This window comes from Anopheles stephensi, chromosome 3 (genome assembly GCF_013141755.1).
Source record: "Anopheles stephensi strain Indian chromosome 3, UCI_ANSTEP_V1.0, whole genome shotgun sequence".
NCBI lineage: Eukaryota > Metazoa > Arthropoda > Insecta > Diptera > Culicidae > Anopheles > Anopheles stephensi.
In genome coordinates this window covers 60,345,953-60,364,557 of record NC_050203.1, presented here as the reverse complement: position 1 = coordinate 60,364,557, position 18,605 = coordinate 60,345,953, and the positions used below count along the sequence as shown (strand labels likewise).

General features: G+C 42.3%; 2 protein-coding genes across 2 annotated transcripts; both read right to left on the bottom strand.

The window, feature by feature from the left end:
• Positions 1 to 324: 324 nt before the first annotated feature.
• LOC118513522 lies at positions 325 to 1,092 on the bottom strand. The gene is made up of 2 exons (XM_036059384.1): positions 1,059 to 1,092; positions 325 to 882 (listed from the first exon to the last, which is right to left on the bottom strand). Exons 1-2 carry the CDS (start codon positions 1,062 to 1,064, stop codon positions 454 to 456), a joined length of 435 nt encoding a protein of 144 aa, XP_035915277.1. The 5' UTR covers positions 1,065 to 1,092; the 3' UTR covers positions 325 to 453.
• A 10,085-nt stretch (positions 1,093 to 11,177) lies between these two features.
• LOC118513521 (zinc finger protein 512B-like) lies at positions 11,178 to 11,996 on the bottom strand. Its single transcript, XM_036059383.1, has 2 exons — positions 11,916 to 11,996; positions 11,178 to 11,825 (listed from the first exon to the last, which is right to left on the bottom strand). Exons 1-2 carry the CDS (start codon positions 11,919 to 11,921, stop codon positions 11,337 to 11,339), a joined length of 495 nt encoding a protein of 164 aa, XP_035915276.1. The 5' UTR covers positions 11,922 to 11,996; the 3' UTR covers positions 11,178 to 11,336.
• Between the last annotated feature and the right edge of the window lie 6,609 nt (positions 11,997 to 18,605).

The window sequence follows — 18,605 nt, the reverse complement described above, 5'->3', positions numbered from 1 at the left end:
AAGTATTGGAGAGCTGGTTGAAAACAGAGACCTATTTTATAATAAATTTTTAAAGTTTAAAGCATTAACTAGAAGTGTAGGCATCAGTTTTCGTCCTTTCAGAATGAAGTGAGAAATTTTTCATAAGAACCAGGTTTACGGATTGGATCCGATTCTCGCTAAAACTGACTCACTATACCTTGAATGTAGTTCCGAAAAAAGAAATGGTTCTGATACTATTATTAAAACTCCGTTGCGCTTAACTATTTTTTAGCCTCAAGTTATTATATTCAAATGTTGTTAAGCTCCAACATTCTTCATTCTAATACTTCACCAATGCCCAGACAAGCAGTCAATTTAATTGAACATGGTCAATTCAGCAATCGATACTCAGATTCTAAACCCACCATTCCGAGAATTTTCACTCATTTATTATGTTTTCTTTTTCCCCATAAACTCGCTTTCCCCTCACGTTCATCTATATTTTCGGTAGACCTCCGTATGAGAATGAGCCACGACCGTTCCGCCGGGCACAGTGGCAACAGCCGGTACCACGGGCACAACCGGCACTACCACGGGTACCACGGGAACGGTTCCACTGCGACGATGCTGTCCAATGTCAACTCGCGTGTGCAGCTGATCGATGGCCTGCATCGGGCGGCGTGTTGGAAAGTGGAGCACGTGCGCCTTCGTCTTCTCGTGCTGCAGCAGCTGATTTTGAATGTGCACCGAGGGTACCACCACCGGTACGAGTGGAACCTTCCGTACGCTCGCGATCTGATCCGTTCGATACTGGTAGGCGTAGGCTACGTTCTGCCGGTAGCGAAGATCCCGCCGGGTACGGCCCTCGGACAGGCAGACTGTCGCGAGCACGATAAGCAGCCAAAACACAACCTGGAAGGACTTGGCGACGGAACGGAAGAAAAACAGGCGAGAAATTATAATTAAATCCAAACAAATAAATTCCGGTGCAAATAGATTCGCCTTCCTTTCTTCGGCTCTTTCTCTTTGGTGCACCGGAGTTTTCAGCTTTCCTACTTCGAGCCGGATAGTTCTAATGTGCAACGAGATCGATTTACCTTCATGGTGTCGTTAAGCGTCGATTGCCGTTGATGTGCGGTGGTGAAGTGATGCGGGTTCGGGTATTGTGTGACAGGTTTTATACCAAACCGACTGTGACTTAGCAATGGCTTTTGTGACGAGCAATGGCAGCTTCTTCCAGACCGGCCGCTTGTTGACTGCATCGGGCGATCGGTTTATTGATGGGGTTTTATTGAATTTATTGTACGTATTAGGACATATCCTTCTGTGTGTTTCCACAAGCAAACGCGGCTGAAATTGTGGTGGAGTAATGCGTCGTACAGTTGTTGGCACATGTTTTATTTTGGCAAATGGACTTTTGTCTGTAAGAGTGAAAGCCATGGTTTAGGAGTAACTGAAATTGGATGCTTTTTTATGAATTCAAATTCCGATTGGATTGCATAAAGAAAGGCGATATTAGAATAAACTAATTGTAGAAGTCGCCGAGAGGTCTCGACCTGTAATTTCTGGCTTGTTTCACTTGATTGCACTCGTAACTAAATATTCAGTGTTGGAGTTCATACAGGGAGGCTATCCTGATAAGATTTTATCCAAGGTCTATTACTAAAACATACCTAGTGGATAAAATACTTATCATATCAGTTACTTATCATAACAGATTATAGAAGATCATCTCTTGAATGTTTCAATATCAACTGTTGACGTATAAAAGAGTTTAAGAAATCGTAGACTTAGAAAAAATTAATGACGTATTGTAGTTAGCAGTTAATGTGGATTGTTTTAAACATGAGGCATTTGTTTTACCATCTGTTTCAATCAATCATCTTCTTTAAGTCAATCCAAATGCACGTCATGAGAATGACACCGGACGACCCAGCCCGTAAAGTCCTTTTCGGTCGTCCCTAAGGACAGAGGAAGCATGGTATGCCCAAATCGAGATGGACTGTTGTTGGCGTTGATGCGTCCGCCAGAACGGACGGTATAATTGATTGGCAGACAAAGGAGCTGGACCGTATCAAAGCGGTATCAAAAGCACTCAAAAGCACAACGGAAAACTTCTAGCTAGTCGATAATGCTGCATGATTATCCCCCCTATTTTTTCAACTACTATTGATTCTTCTAATCATACGTGCTAATAACAGCAGTATTTTCACTACATCGACAGCTATTGATCACCGAGTTGCCACCTTCGTTTTATTTTCCCTTGTTCTAACACACACATACACCATCTGTGAGTGTGTGCTTGTGTTGATGCCACAACGCTTACATTGCCCACCCATCTTCGGCCCTAAGCCATTTACAATTTATCGAAACTGTACGAAGAGATTCCGCCTGTAAATAACTACCAAAGCCAAACAAAATGGATCGAACCGGGCGTGAGGAACGCTCCCCACGCCTCACGTATATTACAACCGAACGGTTACTTTGGCGAAGTCGTTTTTCTCCGACAGCGACCGGCCTGCCAGCCGTTCGCACTCACAGTTCCACAGTTTCACCGGTTTCCCGGTTAGTAGGAAGAGATGGATGGTGTCGCTGTAAACATGGTGCGCTACAAACTGGTTCGCATCCAGACACCGTTTTCCGTGGGCTTTCCTTGGGAAACTTTCTTGCCGTGTGGAAAGCTCCGGCGAGCGTTGGGATGATGGCCCACCAAACCGGGGGAGTGCGAGCTCCATCGGGCTGTAAATTGCGTTATCAAGACGTATAAATTTAGGATGTTTTGTAATTATTTAATGTGGTTTTCTCCATATCCTAATTTATGTGCGATATTAACTTTAATTGGTGTCTCCCGAGCCGTGATAATAATGGATGTACTGCTAATGTTTTCGCTTCTCGTTCGTGTTTGGCCGTACTGACACCACCGTCGGTTGGTTCCTTCGAGAGAATGGGTGCCCACGGTGCCCGGGTCTGTAACGTCTTGCAAACGAGAGTCGTCCCAGTTGCAGTGGAAAACGATCCGCTCTGGAGCTTTGTATTGGTTGCGATGGTCGTAGTTTGCGGTTTGACTTCATGACGTTGTGTTCCGTCTGTACCGTCTCTACGCCTTCATGCTTCCATTTGGAGTCATTTCATATTCTTACCTGGTGATGCTTCTCAGTACCAACCAATTATTCCTTCTTTTGTGCTCTTACCTGTTGGTGGTGCTGCTGCTGCTGCTTGTTAACCTGCAATTTGATTCGATTGCGCTTGTACAAACCATCCTTTCAGGTGAGGTGTTGGGAAATTAAATGCATTCAAGTACTTAGTTTTTCTGTAGCGTGGACAAACTAACTAACTTGAAAGGGTCATGTCAATGTAATTTTACAAGCTTTAACTACTACAGCTCGTTACTCATTTCGACCTATCAGATTGAATTGTGGAGTGCTTCCGTACTTGACGTCCATTTTAGATTTTTCATTATTCCTTAAATCACTTAGTTCATCAGTGCGATTTTACTTATTCTTAAACTTTTTTATTTTAAATATACGCATTTATAAAAGTGTTTGACTCTTTCTCAAATTTTCTCATAACTTTTTTTATGGATCTCTAGGAAGTTTGATGAGTTTTTAGTCAAATAAAGATTCGTCCCCAGCCTTTATACAGTTTTTCAAATGATTTTTTTAATGATATTAAAGTAAACTCGTTGGGGCGGTCCGGTGGCCGAAGTGATAACGGCGCCGGTCTTCACGCGGCAGGACCGGGGTTCAAATGCCATCCAGATTGCGTCCCCGCTGACTTCTTTGCTACCTCATACGCCATTTGCTTTTGCTTTGTCCTCATACGGCAGGAGCAGGATCAAATCCCATCCGGACCGTTCCTCCGTAGTGAGGGCTGACTATTCAACTACGTGGTATCATTAAGTCTAGTAAGCCAGAAATGAAGAGAAGAGAAGAGAAAGAGAGAGAGAGCGAGAGAGAGAGAGCAATAGAGAGAGAGATATTTTTTACAACATGCAAGAATTATCCAAAATTTCTTCTTGGAAACCTATTTAAACATTCATTTTGCTAAAGTCTTCAAGTATTTATTCCATGCTCAAAAACGCCAAGTGGTTTAAAGATATCAAAAGCACCTTTAGAATTTTTTCAACTATGCTTAGTTCCTCGATGTACCCTGTAACGTTTTAAGACCGACTTACGGACTTCTATTTGCGGAACGGACATTTACTTTATATTTATAAAAATATTTAATTATAAATTGTTGTAAAAAATAACCAGCTCAGATTCATATCTGGTACCCATGACCACATGCCTGACCGTTGAATCTTCACTTTGCCCTGCGGACAATAATTTAATGCACGTTTTCAGTGATTGCACCGAATGGATGCGTTTTATTTGTCCATATTTACGGATAAACGAAACGAAACACATTCAGACCAGCAAACGGTGAGTGGTGAGTTCCAGTAACACTATCATACCAAAGTCGCGCAGTAACTCGGTGGATAGTGGATGAAAACATTTTGCAAATTTTTCGCCCTTCTAACCAACAAATAGAAAAAAATCCCTCAAATGAATTAAAGTAAAAAAAATAGAACAAAAGAACATGAGAATAACAAATGGAAAAGAGCATTTCCACATCAGTACGACAAAATGGAATAAAAAAGCCCCGAAAAACGGACGCGGAAGAGCAACGTCCGGCGGCAAAGAACGGCCAATTAAACTGTTGCAAACCAACCAAAAACTCGGACCAAACATGCAGCAAATCCGGACTCTAAAATGTTCTTCGACTTTGCTATCATTCCCTCCCCACCACCTGGCCAAAGCGGCACCAGCCAGCTGCCAGCATCGTGCCACAAACAAAAAGGGACAACATAAAATAGAATAGAAACTGCATGCAGCACTGGCAAATCGTTCGCCATGTTACTTGGCGCACGGTACACTGGTTATCGCTTTTGCAGCAAGACAGCACACTATCTTCCAGGAATCCCGGAGCTTTACTATGTGGGTAGAGCTGAAAAGTTCTGAAAATAGAACGCTGCGTTAACTGAAACAAAGCACGGGAACCATCGCCGAAACTATCGACACTCATCTCGGGTCCGTCTGTAAATTGTCCGTGCCTTGCTGTGCACGTGTGCTAACAACGATTCGGCAACAGTATCGCGTCGAATCCGCCATCACTATTGCTATCTGTCGCGCGTGAAAGTGAGCCGGGAACAATGACAACGGTCGATGAAAAAAAAAAATGACAACCGGGAATGATCTTGCCTTTCCTCAGAACTTGTAACGAACTGGGTGGAAAACAATGGCAAACATTAAAACATAACTAACAACAACAGCAAGGCCTCCTCCAAACAACATCAACTACATGCAAACCGACACGGTCCACTGCCGTCCCTTTTTTTTGCAAACTTTATTCTTGCGGCACAACAACAAAACAACCAGCACACACAAAACGACCAACTCAAACGCCATCAATTTCGCGTTGTAATAAATTCATGAGAAAATTGGAAAAACTGCATGAAAAATGGACTAATAATAATTGCCAACCCCACCAGTCCTTTTTTTTTTGCTGTTGTCGCCCTCGGACTGAAAATGAAACGCAACCTGGTATCAGCCTGGCGAATACGGGATGTGCACGACATGAAAATGAAAATCAGGAGGGAGGGGGAGGGGGGGGGCAGAAATTGGGATGAGGGTAGAACAGCAACAGAAACAACAGCACTAGAAAATGCTTGTCCCGAAACACAGAAACATTCAAGATTTAGCAGCCTCGCGGCTGTAACATGCAACGCGAGCGAGAGAGGCAACCTCCCAAAGGGCGACACCAAATTTGCGTTTGGCCCTCAGCGTATGAATTGTGGTCAGTCGCATTGCTAGAGAGAAGTAATAATAGTTTGTCGTTTTTCCTATCACGCACACACACACACTCACACACACTAACACAGCCGTACAGTACGGGGGAAAGCCACACATGCAGATCGGTGCGGATCAGCGTCATCTGTGCGAAATGTTTTTCCTCTAACTGCGGTATTTCGTGTTCGCTCTTGTTTTGTTTTGTGGAACCTGCCGGTAGAAAGTGACCACACGCTTGCAAGCGCTTGTATTTGCATGGTGATTTGTATTACTTTTTTCTATGTTGTCTTCTTCCGATTTTTTTAACTTAGATGTTTCGTGGTATGCGTCTTCCTTTCCTCGGTGACGGTTAAATTGCCCCATTGTGTGCTGGCAAATGTGGCAAGAAAATTTAAGCGTTCTGTTCTGGCGTCCGCTTTCGAGAAGAACATTGCTAATTGTGTATATGTGTGAGTTTTTCAGTTTCCGCTTTACCAAGCACATGCCGACGAGCGGAATCGAAATCATTTTATATTCTTTTAGTTGTCAAAATTAATTTTACGTTAAGTGGAACGAGTGGAGAAAAAAGAATGGTCATAATTTTAATCACACGTCCTACAGCAGTTGGGAGCGTTTGTGTGGTACGTTTCGTTGTTTCTGACGATTAATAAAAGATTTGCTAAAAATGTGTATATAGTTCCAACGCTAATGGTTCAGAATAGAAATTTTTCCTTTGCATTTTGTGTTTGTTTTTAGTTTTTTGTTTTGTTCCGGCTTTCTGGTTTTGAAATCATTTTTATTTTTTGTCCACGAAGATTGTTCGTCATGTGTTACATGATTTACTCATAAATGGATATTTGATATTACTTATTCTCTACAAAAGTGTAAATGTTTTGTAGCTTAATTTTCATTACGTTCTGTTTCAAAATTCAAAAATAGAACGACGTTTATAATAGAATACTAGGAACAATTAATGTTTCCAACTATATTTTGTATCTTTGTCCTATATATTCGTTCTTTGCTTTAACCATTTGTAACACCTTTTTTGAATTGTTAAGCTTTTTTACCATCTTAAGTCATTGGTACAAGGGGATCCTCGTTCAAAAGGATCTAAGACATCATGAGGATCTAAGGTACTCTCCCCCTCTCTATTTCTCTTTCTATCTCTCTCTGTCTCCCTTTCGCCATGTAATTTTTGGCTTACTAGACTTAACGATGGAGCGAAACGGTAGAACCCCGGTCCTACCGTGTGAAGACTGGCATCGTTTTCGCCTTTAGTACCTGAGATACTATATGCGTCTATTTCAGAGTATTAAATAAAAAATGTTCTTCTCGTGTAAAATGTTTTAAGAAGTCAATCTACTACGTTTTCGATAAGTGATCAAGACCCTATAAAGGATAAATATTTCTGGACATATTAATAAAGATGATATTGTTTTGTATAACTCCAAAATAAAAGCACTTTTTCCTTATTAAATAATTTCAGTAACTGTTTCGTCGAAATTCAACAACTCTAATATGTAGTCTGTAGTCTGTAAATTATTAGAGATCTAATTTGTAGTCTCACATATTTTCTTCCTCTAAAATTGGGATACATGAGTGTTACTCCTCGTAGTAAAGGACATTCCCTTGGTCCCAGGCTTTTAACATAGATGCTTTCCTAACTCAATTAGTTTAATCCACTTATACGGACTACCTACATGATTGATGCTTAAGTTACGTCAGTCAAGTAGAATATTTACCAAACATCACTTGACAAAACAAACCCTTGCTTAAATTGTTCAACATTCTTCTAAAAGCGTTTATCTCATCTGCTCAGGAAAATTTCACTATTGTGAAATCTATAGTTCTGAAAAGATATTCAAAGAACTGTAACGTGGTGAAAACGAACTAACAAACTGTTTGACTCAGTTTTTGTGCAGTAGTTGTTCGACACCCACATTGGAAGATTCAGCCACAGTTGATAAGCTTTAATGGTCAATCTATGTGGACTAAGTCTATGACTTCGTTCTTACGCTATCAATTTTCGATTCGCATGACATCTTTTTACTCTTAAAGCAAAGCATCTGTACACATACCTGATTACTTCAGTACACACAATAAATCGCATAAAATCAACAGCTCGCTAAGGATTTTGGACGCTGATATGTTACTCAAACCGTCAAAGTATACGTGTCAAATCGTATACTTACATGCGTAGCCCCAATCTATTAACAACTCATGTTCTAATTTTATCACAAGGTTATTGCAAAAACTATAACATTCGCAACGAAACACAATTAAAAGACTGCAAGCCTGAAACCGCAGAGTCATAAAACGCGACGCAATGAATCACCATTTTTATTGGCCAGCACCCTTTACAGCACACAAAACCCGAGCCCCGAGCAATGGACAAAGCTTCCTTCTCCTTCTTTATACCTCCCATTTGGCCGGAAACTTTCTTCACCGGAGCGCAGCGCTTTAAAGCTCGCCGACCATGTCTTTGATACCGATAGCAAACGTCACGATCAATGGTCAACCGTGTTAGTGGGATGGTTCTCTGCATCGTTCCTGCACGGGATGTCATCGTACCAGTTGTACCGTTCGCCCTGTCCATGGCTAGCAATGATTTGCGATTCCGGGTTTGCACAATTGCCCTTCGGAACGTGAAGCTTTTTTGGTCCCTTTCAGACGATGCTGTTCCTCGCACTTGTTCGTTGACAGGATTTGTGTAAAGATTTTTTACGACACGCTTTGCATGTAGTTATAATCACAAACCCAGCACCGTGTGTGAATGTGTGTGTTAGTGTCGACGTCCTATGTCTCGCCTTGTTCAGAACGATCTTGCATTTCCCAGGGGGGAGGAAAAGTATCCAGCCAGCAAAATGGATGGTACGCCTCGCATTGTTTCTATGTTTTGTGAGGAACAATTTTTATGCACCCTCCTCACGGATTCCAGATCTGTGCTCCACTACACACACACACACACACACACACCCACACTAACCAGGGACAGGAATAACAGAAAGCGGTTCTTTGTTTTGTGGTTGCGTTATTAGATTTTACCAGCAGCCGTGCTCACGTACATGGATCTCCCTCGCTCGATCGGCATAGATCGGCTCCATACCGCTCCATATACTGCCCTCCCAGAATGCATTCAACCACCGTTGACTACTGTTGCGTTCTCGTTCGCACCCACCCATTCATTCGCGTATAAATTATGGATGCATTGTTCGCGCGAAAAATAAAACAGTAAAGGGAAGGGAATTTTCGCGCGCTCATAAATATGAGCCAAATATGAAGGAAGGTGGGGCGTAGTATGTAAAGGGAGTGAGGTGGTCCCAAACTATGGGCAAGAAGGATCCATTGCCATCGCCAAAAACGCCAACCTAGGCAAGACAGAAGCAGCAAGAGCGGTGCAATGGGTAGTGCGACACCGAAAGAAAAGCGGGAACCTTTTTTGAAAGAAAAGCGCAAATACCGACCAAAAGCTACGGCCAAAGCTCACTCACAACAATACAGGAAAGGGGCTCCAACGCTCTTCCTCCACCCGCCATAAATACTTCCACCACGTGACCCACAGCGCACCGCGTTTCTTTGAGACTTTGAGAGATTTTTATTGTTGCACTTTTGCATTGCACCGCTGCAACAACGGACGAACGCGACTCTCCTTTTTGCAGTGGAGGAGATATTTCAAAACATGAAACGAACCCGTCCGAAAACAAAACACACCGACCGACCGTAACAAACCAAAAACAAAAAACAGCAACACGACGGCTGGCCGGAAAAAAACAAGACTCGCAACGCGCGTGCAGCATGATTTGAAATTTGAATTTATGGGTCGCGCACAAGAACCTCTCGGGCACAAATATTCAATGAAACGATCTGGACCGGTGGTGGTAGCGCTCGTGAACGAAAGGGATAGAGCAGGAGCACGAGAGACATGCACAACAACAAAAAAGTTACGCTCTTAATTTTTGTTTACCGCACAGTTTTACCCTATGCCCTGTGCGAAAGCGTTTCTATTATAATTTCTTTTTATTCAGCCTTTTCCTACACTATTGCTCTTCCCTCCCCAAAAAACAACGTACGTAACAACGACATCGTAAGAAAATGGCAACTTTTGAGCTTAAATTTAATAAAACCCGGAAGGCGAAATTGAATGGCAAAACCATTTCCCTGCCTCCGTTTGTGTGTGTGCTCCCTTGTGCACCATTTTTGTTTGTTTGTTTTCCTTTTTATTTAAGTCTTTTATCAACAATGCAACAACAGAAAGAATGCACTCATTACCTACCTGGTGTAGGATGTAAAACCCGGGCAAGAAATGCAATAAATTACTCGCCGCCTGTCAGAAATAAGCTATTTGCGTGCCGGCGCTAGATGGCGCTCCGCTGATGTCAAAAACGGGGTCAGCGTGGTGCTTTCGCCTAATGGAGACGCCTGGTGTTTGATGGCAGGCGATACGTAAATGAGGAATATACATAGAATGCAGTTTTATGATGAGAGTTTTAAAGTAGAAAGTTATTACACGCATTTTGTTTATTTTGTAAAAATGTCTTTCCATTTTAAAAATTGAATTAAATTGATGTTAACTTGAAACTTTATTATTATGATTATTGTTTTACATACTTTGCTGTTATTAGAAGCAAAAAGACATAATTTTAGAAAGAGGAAGCTATTGAAATAATTATTTAAAAAAGCTTTTTTTAATATTTTATTTTTGTCAAATTTTTAGTTTAAGTATGTTTTCAAATAAGCCTATGGCCTGCACGATAGATAGACCATAGACTCTCACCACGCTAAAGCTCTTTGTCAGAGAAGCAAAGGATCAGCTGTCGACAACGAACTCGAAGGAGTTCTGCCAGTTTAGAAAGATTGCTCTTACACCTTGAATAGAGAATTCCAGATTCGTATTGTTTAGATACTCAGACCTGTGGTAGAGGTGACAGCGGGACTGGTCTTTACACGGCAGCCACGAGGTTCAAATCCTATCCGGGCTTTTCCCTGACTATCAAACTGAGCAGTATTTAAAAGTCTTGTAAGGAAGAAATATCAGACATGACCTGGGATGTGGCTATGCTAAGAAGAAGAAGACTGTTGAAAGGAATCGTGCCAGATATTCTATCGGTGGTCAGAATGTCCTGAGGAAAATACTGAATTCAAGCCCAACCAGGAAGGTGCAGAAGACTCCAGATATTCTGAGAGTGACCATTATGTTATGGAGAGGATAATAGATTCAAGTTACACTTAGAAGATAAACTTGAGTTGAACATATTGAAGATCGATTCTAGCCGTTGATGGAAAAAATAGCCCATAAAACCGAGGTTCCAGATGGCGATGCATCAACAGCCTTACAGAGCTAGTGCTTGTCATGAAAATCTGCTGTACTTTCGGATAGCAAGTTAATAAGCAGTACGATTCAACTCAAAATTAATATGTTGTCACCACACCTCATGCCGTGACTGACTCGAGTTTGGTGCCCTTCAGGCTCCTACAATATATTTCTTTTCGCCCTACACATCGCCTCTGCAACCGATCGCTTTACACCTAAAAACGGTGTCATCCCGATCTGTTGCTCGCACACTCCTCTCAGTGATGGTGCTTCTTCACCTTCTTGATGTGCACACTGACCGGGACTGGCTTCTCGATGTAGACTGGCTTCTTCACGTACACCGGGTACGGCTTCTCCACATGCACCGGGTATGGCTTGGGCACCTCGACGTACTCCTTGTGGTAGACTGGCACCTCGTACGGTACCTTCACTTCCACCGGCACTGGACGATCAACGTGCACTGGCACCTTCTTCTCGACGTACACCGGGATCTTCTTCTCGATGATGACCGGCACCTTCTTCTCCACGTGCACCGGGTACGGGATCTTCACCGGGACTGGCACATGTTTCTCCACCTCGACCGGGTACGGCACTGGAACCTTCTTCGTAATGGTCACATGCTTCACGTGGTGATGATCCGATCGGCTTTCGATCTCACCCAGACCACGCTTCTCGATGTTTTTCTCGCCGGATTCGATGGCAGCTCCGGCCACCAGTGCCACCACAATCGAAAGCACAATAAACGTCTGGAAAACGGGAATGGAGAGAGAGAGGAAAAAAGATTAGTAAACGGACGAATCGGAGGGACACTTTCACTTTGCCGCACTTTGCATTACCTTCATGATTGAACGTTGAATGTTTGGTGTGCTGGTTGGAGCTTGTAAAGTTTGTGTAGCTCGCTACTGAACAGATCGCAACTAACTGATGTCTTTACCGGTTGTCCGCCCGTACTTTATATACGTCTGCGTACATTGTTCGACATCGCCCCGGGACCGCCGCACAGAGGGCGCTAAAGCAAACCTAATGAGTGCGCCAAATCGCCCAAAAGCCCCTACCGAACCCGCCACAATTCAAATCGCCCTCGTTCACGGTTAAGGCTCCGAGGGGCCAAACCACCACCAACCTTTTGGCTTAACACGTATGACATACACCCCGTACAGTTCCTTCGCCCAAACCATCCGCTTGCCGCCCTAAAGCTCTGGGTTGCGATCGTTAGCAGTGCGAGAAATGCGCCCAAGCTACACGAACTAATGCCGATTGCGTCATGATCACACCGGCACACCAAAAACCACCAACACCAAGTCGAATGTTGCCATTTGTTCTGTTTTTTTGGGTTTATCCATCTTGGTTTGAAGGTAGGTTTTGATTGCATTTTCATGCAGTTCAACGCTCCAGTTACAGCGAGCCGGGTCGCCTCAGTTTGCTAATGGTCCACCAGGTATTTAGTGCGCTTTAGCAGTGACCACCGCGGGCTTTCCTTTCATCGTTCATTGTGGAGGGTTGAGTGTTTTGTTGCCTTATCGCAAAGGATGCACAACACACACCTTCTTTCCTTGCAACACTACTAAACGGTCCAGTGATAACAGCCCTTCTGCTTTGCTTCAGCTGTAGTGACCTCGGTCAGGTTAGCGACCACTCTGGCCAAGGTGTATTAATGTCAAATACGTAAAAGCATTAGCGATTTAGTGCACCTGCGACATCGCACGGGTCGTTGCGTCGTGAGGTTTTGCTGCAATTTAAGCACTTCTTCTTCTGCTTTGGTTTAGTGATCGTTACAAGCCGGTTTTTGCATCATGAAAGTGAAATGTAGCGAGACGCATCGCATTCGGCCGGGAAGTTGCGCCGGCCGGAACACGGAGGAAGTGTGCGTGAAATCTTTTACAGCATGTTTCACCGCAGCAGCATCAATGAACGGTGCCGTTGGGTGAACTGTTACTGTTTAGTGGCTTGTGGCTTTTAGTGGGTGCGTTTTCATCATCTGCGTCCTGAGTTTTATATGTGTGCGATGTCATCAAGCAATCAAAAGGAAATAAATAAATTTTCCACGCATGGCGGCTGTGAAATCCAATGCATTACTTTGTTATCGCGAAAAAACACTGAATATTGCAAAATATGTTTTGTATGAAAAATGGCAAATAAGCGTAACCAATTGCACCCAAATGCAATGTTTACACCATGTATCGAATATTGGTATTTTTAATAAAAATAAATTTAATAAAATAAATTTAATAAAATAAAAATGGCAGGCATGATCCAAGAGATCGTTAGGCCAAGAAAGATGAAGAAGATGCCTTCACTGTTGATAGGAACGTCGCTTAAATGGCTTTACCCGCTAGATCATGACATGATCAGACCACCAGAAATTTGCTTCTCTTTTAGCTCTGCAATAACAAACAATCTTGGCGTGACACGTCTTTATTGCTCTGTTGAAGGTCTGTGTTTCGTACGAGGGTGCAGTGTGGATAAAATTGGATGCTTATGTCAAGTCACAAAACCGAGATAAATCTGGTGATTCGACTGCTTTCACTAATACAAAATATTGTGAACATAGCAAAGAATATTCAGCTGGTCGTTGTTCGGTTCCTCCTTTGGTTATCTATTGTCAATGTTATGTTCAATTATGTTCAATGTAAAGGTATGAATGAAATCAAAGGTGCAATCATCTTAACAGTGACGGAAAAAATGATAAGACCACCTTTGTATCAGATAATAAAAGCAGCAAAAATAGCAAAAATAGACTCAGAATCAGTTTTGATCAGGATCAGGAATCAGGATTGATGGGATAGTTGTGTTGAAATCTTAACGAAGTTTCATAAACAACTGAATCGTTTCGTCACAAATTGTCACAATAACTTAGATGCTTTTGCTTAATTTGGTAATCTTATTATATTGTTTTTCACTGTATGTACATTAACCATGCGTAAATCGGCAGTAATGCAATGACTTTATTTTTTTCTTGTGGGATGAAGCTTCTAATTAAAAATCCGCCACTGTATCGAATGGCACGTTCTGGACGGACGAATGGACGAAGTTCCTTGTCCAATGCTTTAACTGAAATCGATTTTGTGTAAATAATGTTAAATAAGTAATAATCATAGGAATTCATTACATGATGATGATAACTCGTACCCTATAAAAACTGGAAGATTCCTTTGAGAGTGCTCAAAACTTCAACCGGCTTAAAACTTCAACCCTTAAATCAAATCCTCTTCTTTAACTTTCTCTTCTGCCTCCTCTTTTCCTCGTACCATGTTCTGAGCTTGAAAATAAATTTAAATATAACGTAACAAGTAGTAACATTACCATCCATTATTAACGAGCAGAGCACATATACGTCTAATACAATTTCCAGAAACAAGGTCAATTTTCCAAAATGACATACGGCAAATAAATTATAAATCATAATAAACACACACACTCACACACCTTACATTAAGCAACATGAGGCAAGTCCCGGCCCGGCAAAAAAGTATTTCAATCAGCCAAACCGAACCGTCTAGGCCCTTAATTGACCCTTGACCCTCGTCACTCATCAGCCAATATCCCGACACAGAAAAACCCGTCGTCACGGGGCCTGCCATCGGTCGATTGACAGCTCAAACCATGGCTGCCGCCGGCTTCAAGCGTCATCCAGGCACTCGCCAAAACCGACAGCAAACAGCGGTGGAAGGAGGATGCAATATGCAAAGTTCCTGATGTTCGCTACCACCTACGATGCTGTTTTATATTTTCCATTCTTTTAGAACTTTATTGCTGCTATTCTTGTAAATTGCTTACTGCTTACAGCGAAGAAAAGCCCGCTCGCCCCTTGGCGGAAGCGGTTCCGTTCTTCCAGGCAGGCAATTATTATAAATGGGGAACCCCGGGATGGAATTGAAATTCCAGACCTTGATATCGCTTCTTTTCATCCTTCTACCTTCAAGGACCCTTCAGCTTTACACCTCTTTTAGAACGTCTGCTTAGCGATCGCGTTCAATTTCACCTCATCAAGGTGGTCGGGCTGGCCTAAAGCGGCTGCCATATACTGTATCCTCTGAGAAACACCTTTTTCTATTTTCGCTTTTCTCGAGAGTGCTCAACTGGGCGATTGGGGGAATGGGTAAAAGGTGTTTTACACGGCCGGAATCTACCAAACGCTTGTTTGCGCTTATTATGTTCGTGTCGGTACCGGGAAAAACCCCCACCCCACACTGCTTTTCCACCGGCTCTAGGGCTAATCGAACTGAATTTAATTACGCCTTACACTGAATCAATCGCAAGCAGTTGGAGATCCGATTTTCCTCGAGGGATGATGGCTCGGTAACTTTACACGTGCTAATGCTCTCATTTCCCGACATCCATCGGAATTGATTATTTGCTGATTTTTAGAACAGCAGCGGAAACCGAAGGGCCACCAAAGGGCTGGTGCGTTGGTTTATTTCGTTTTTTCCCTTCGCTTTCTAAGAAATCTTACGCAACACCTGTAAATCGGACGAGCCTACCGAAAGGTAGCACGAATTTTGCTGCGTCATGATTCAGAGAATAGAAAGAAGAAGATGAGAAAAAAAACCCCACCTCCAACTTGATTAGTCTAATCTGCGGCATCGCTTACTTCAAGAGGTGATGCAATCAATTCATCGGTTTAAATTGTCATGCAACCGTAACCAAATGGTCACGGTCGACCGTGCTTACTGGCCGCGCGCTGCAGACAAGATCAAACGGTCGGTCACCCGTTGTGATATGGTTTTTGATAAATAATTAACCATCCCCGGGTGGGATTGGTCACGCGGCAGTTTGAGTACGGCTCACTGTTTGCATTATTCATTACAAAAGCGTCAAATCACGGCAATCGCTTCTGTCTCTCGTATGTGTATGGATGGTGCACTGGTGGTTCTAGTTAAAATTAAGAAATGCAAATATGACGCATTTTGTATTGGCGTAGCAGAAGTGAACCGAAAGGCTCTTTTAATCAGCATTTAATTTTCATAGACGTATAAGAGGTCTTTTCATTGCGTTTTGGATACGATGGAGCAGGTTCATTATTTTCAAAATATTTGAACGGATAAACTTTAAGATGAAAGCATAGAGTGATAATGGTGTGGTGTTTAGGATTAATTTTAATCATTTGTTTGGAGTGAGAAAAGAAGCTTTATTGGTAGAGTGTGAATTTAATAAATGGAATAAATGCAATATTTTCAAAAATTGATTAATAAATAACTTGAGTACTTTAACAAGTTGTATACTTATGATAGCTTGTTATTGAGTATATCTACCGAAATATCACAATTACAAGACTTTTACAATGATTATTTTACTGTACCGAGTCAAATTTATCCCTCAAAAAGACTATCACTAAACGGAAAGCAAGATTGACTTTTCCTATTCCAAACAACAAGTTTGAACAACTTAAAGCGAAATCATCTCATTCTCAAAACTTAACAATGAATTAAAAATTGATTGCATACATTTAGGCGCCTAAGTAAGTGAAATTTCGTAAAAAGCTGATAGAGGGATGGTAATTGAAGATTCATTCCTCGTCTAATAGCTTCTAGCCTGTTCTTTGCTAATAGTATGCTTAGGAAATATCCTGGTCTTAGGCCACAGTGCTTTGGATTTCTGAGAAGAAAGCCTATGAATGGCTACAGCGCGCTCAGCGTATGATCTATTCAAAAATGGCATAAGATATCCAAGTTGAAGAACAGTTGTAAGAAATCGATCACAATATTGGATTGATTCGGTGACGCTATCCTTAATGTAAAGGTCACTAGATTAGTTTAGATGTACAACAGTCTCAAGACAATTGAATTCACGCCCTTGTACCTTGGCCTTTAGTCGTTTAAAACATTTTACTTCCTGAGCTTACTTAATAAATCTAAGTTATGTTAAGTTTTTTTTTCCATCAAAACATCGTTCTACTGAACTTCTAGGATCAACAGATTTTAGTCATAACTTCATATCGTTAAGAATAATATTACTGCATCGTTACGGATCTCAACTATTTTGCTTACATTCAACTTTGAAATACAACTAGCTTTAAAGTATTTACCACCTGCAGTCGTCGCTCAAAATGCTCCTTGCACTAACGAGAAATGCCCCACGTCAGCAAACCACTTGCCCGAGAGCTTCATCGAAACATCATCGACGTCCCTGTAATAGGATATTGTTTTATGAGCTTCATAAATTATCGCTAACGTACATTCAATTATTTCCGGATGTCAGTCTTTTTGGCATTAGCTGCAGCAGCCCACACCCCCTACCCCTTCCTTCCTCCAAACTCCCCACAGGTTCGGTTCGCTTGACCAGCCAACCTTTTTGCATACTGGACCGAGTTTATCGCTTCATCTTCGTACCACGGATACCAGATCGCCAAACGACACTGTACCGGCCGGTGTGGAGCCGGCACCCGGTTCCGGATCGTTGCCATCGGGGCCGAAAATTGTGTGTTTCCTCTCGCAATTTATTACGCCCGAGCGGATATCCTGTCTTCGGGATGGTCCGGTTTGCATTGCCCGGTTCCGATACGAAGGTGTCGGGACGCTTCCATGCGGTGTTGTGGCGAGCATCTTGAACTGGTCATGCGGCAAACGATTGGCCTACGAATTTGCTATTACTCTTCCCGGTTTTAGCAAACGATTTTAAAGTGTCGTGCATGTGCTGAAGGACGATTGTCTTTAATTGGCAGTTTGGAGATGGATAGCTAGTGGATGTTTAATTGTTTAAATTGCTAGCTTTACAGCTTACCGTATTTAAATAATCAGCTTTCGTACGACAAATGTTTGTGTGACAATCAACAAAGAAAATAGGAAATACGATTGGAAAAAAAACTGAACATCGTACAAACATAATCCTCTTTTACAAATGGTTTGACTCGGACGAGTGTCACGCACCGCTTTTGCTGCTGATAATTGGATGTTGATTTATTCGTACGGAATAAACACGGATACCCGATCGTGCATTCTAACCTAAGCTACTGCTTCGAAATAAGCTTCCATTACATTCCAAACAAAACAACAGCATCCTTTAAAGTAAAAACCCTAGCAGCAAATGGCCATACCATTCTCTGGTAAGGTATGATAATACATAGCACATGCTTGTTTGCTTTTTATGCTTCCCATAGGCGAGCGTAATTTTATTTGATCTCTGACAAATAAACTGTAGCCAATCGGGTCATGCATGAATCGTCAACGTGATAAATCCTGGCTTTTTTTCATCTTCCACACACTCGGACTCGATGGGGTGCCTGTCCATTCCATCAAAGTCAATTGCTTAAACAGTGCTCAACGCGTTCACCCGTACCCGATCGGGTGCAGCATTAATCCACTTTAGTTTTCTGCAAAAATAAATGCTGCATAATGCGATTGACACACATTTATTGCACAAACAAATTCATTTATCTGCCGATTATCTGCCCGGGAGAAGCGACCAGAACCGGCCAACTGGGCCGTTTCGTACGTTCATTACAATTTCGTAACCTGGGCTGGCTCGCACGCTATCACAACCGAAATAAAAGGGCCCTTCCCGCTCGTGACCATTTTTATGACAGTCCG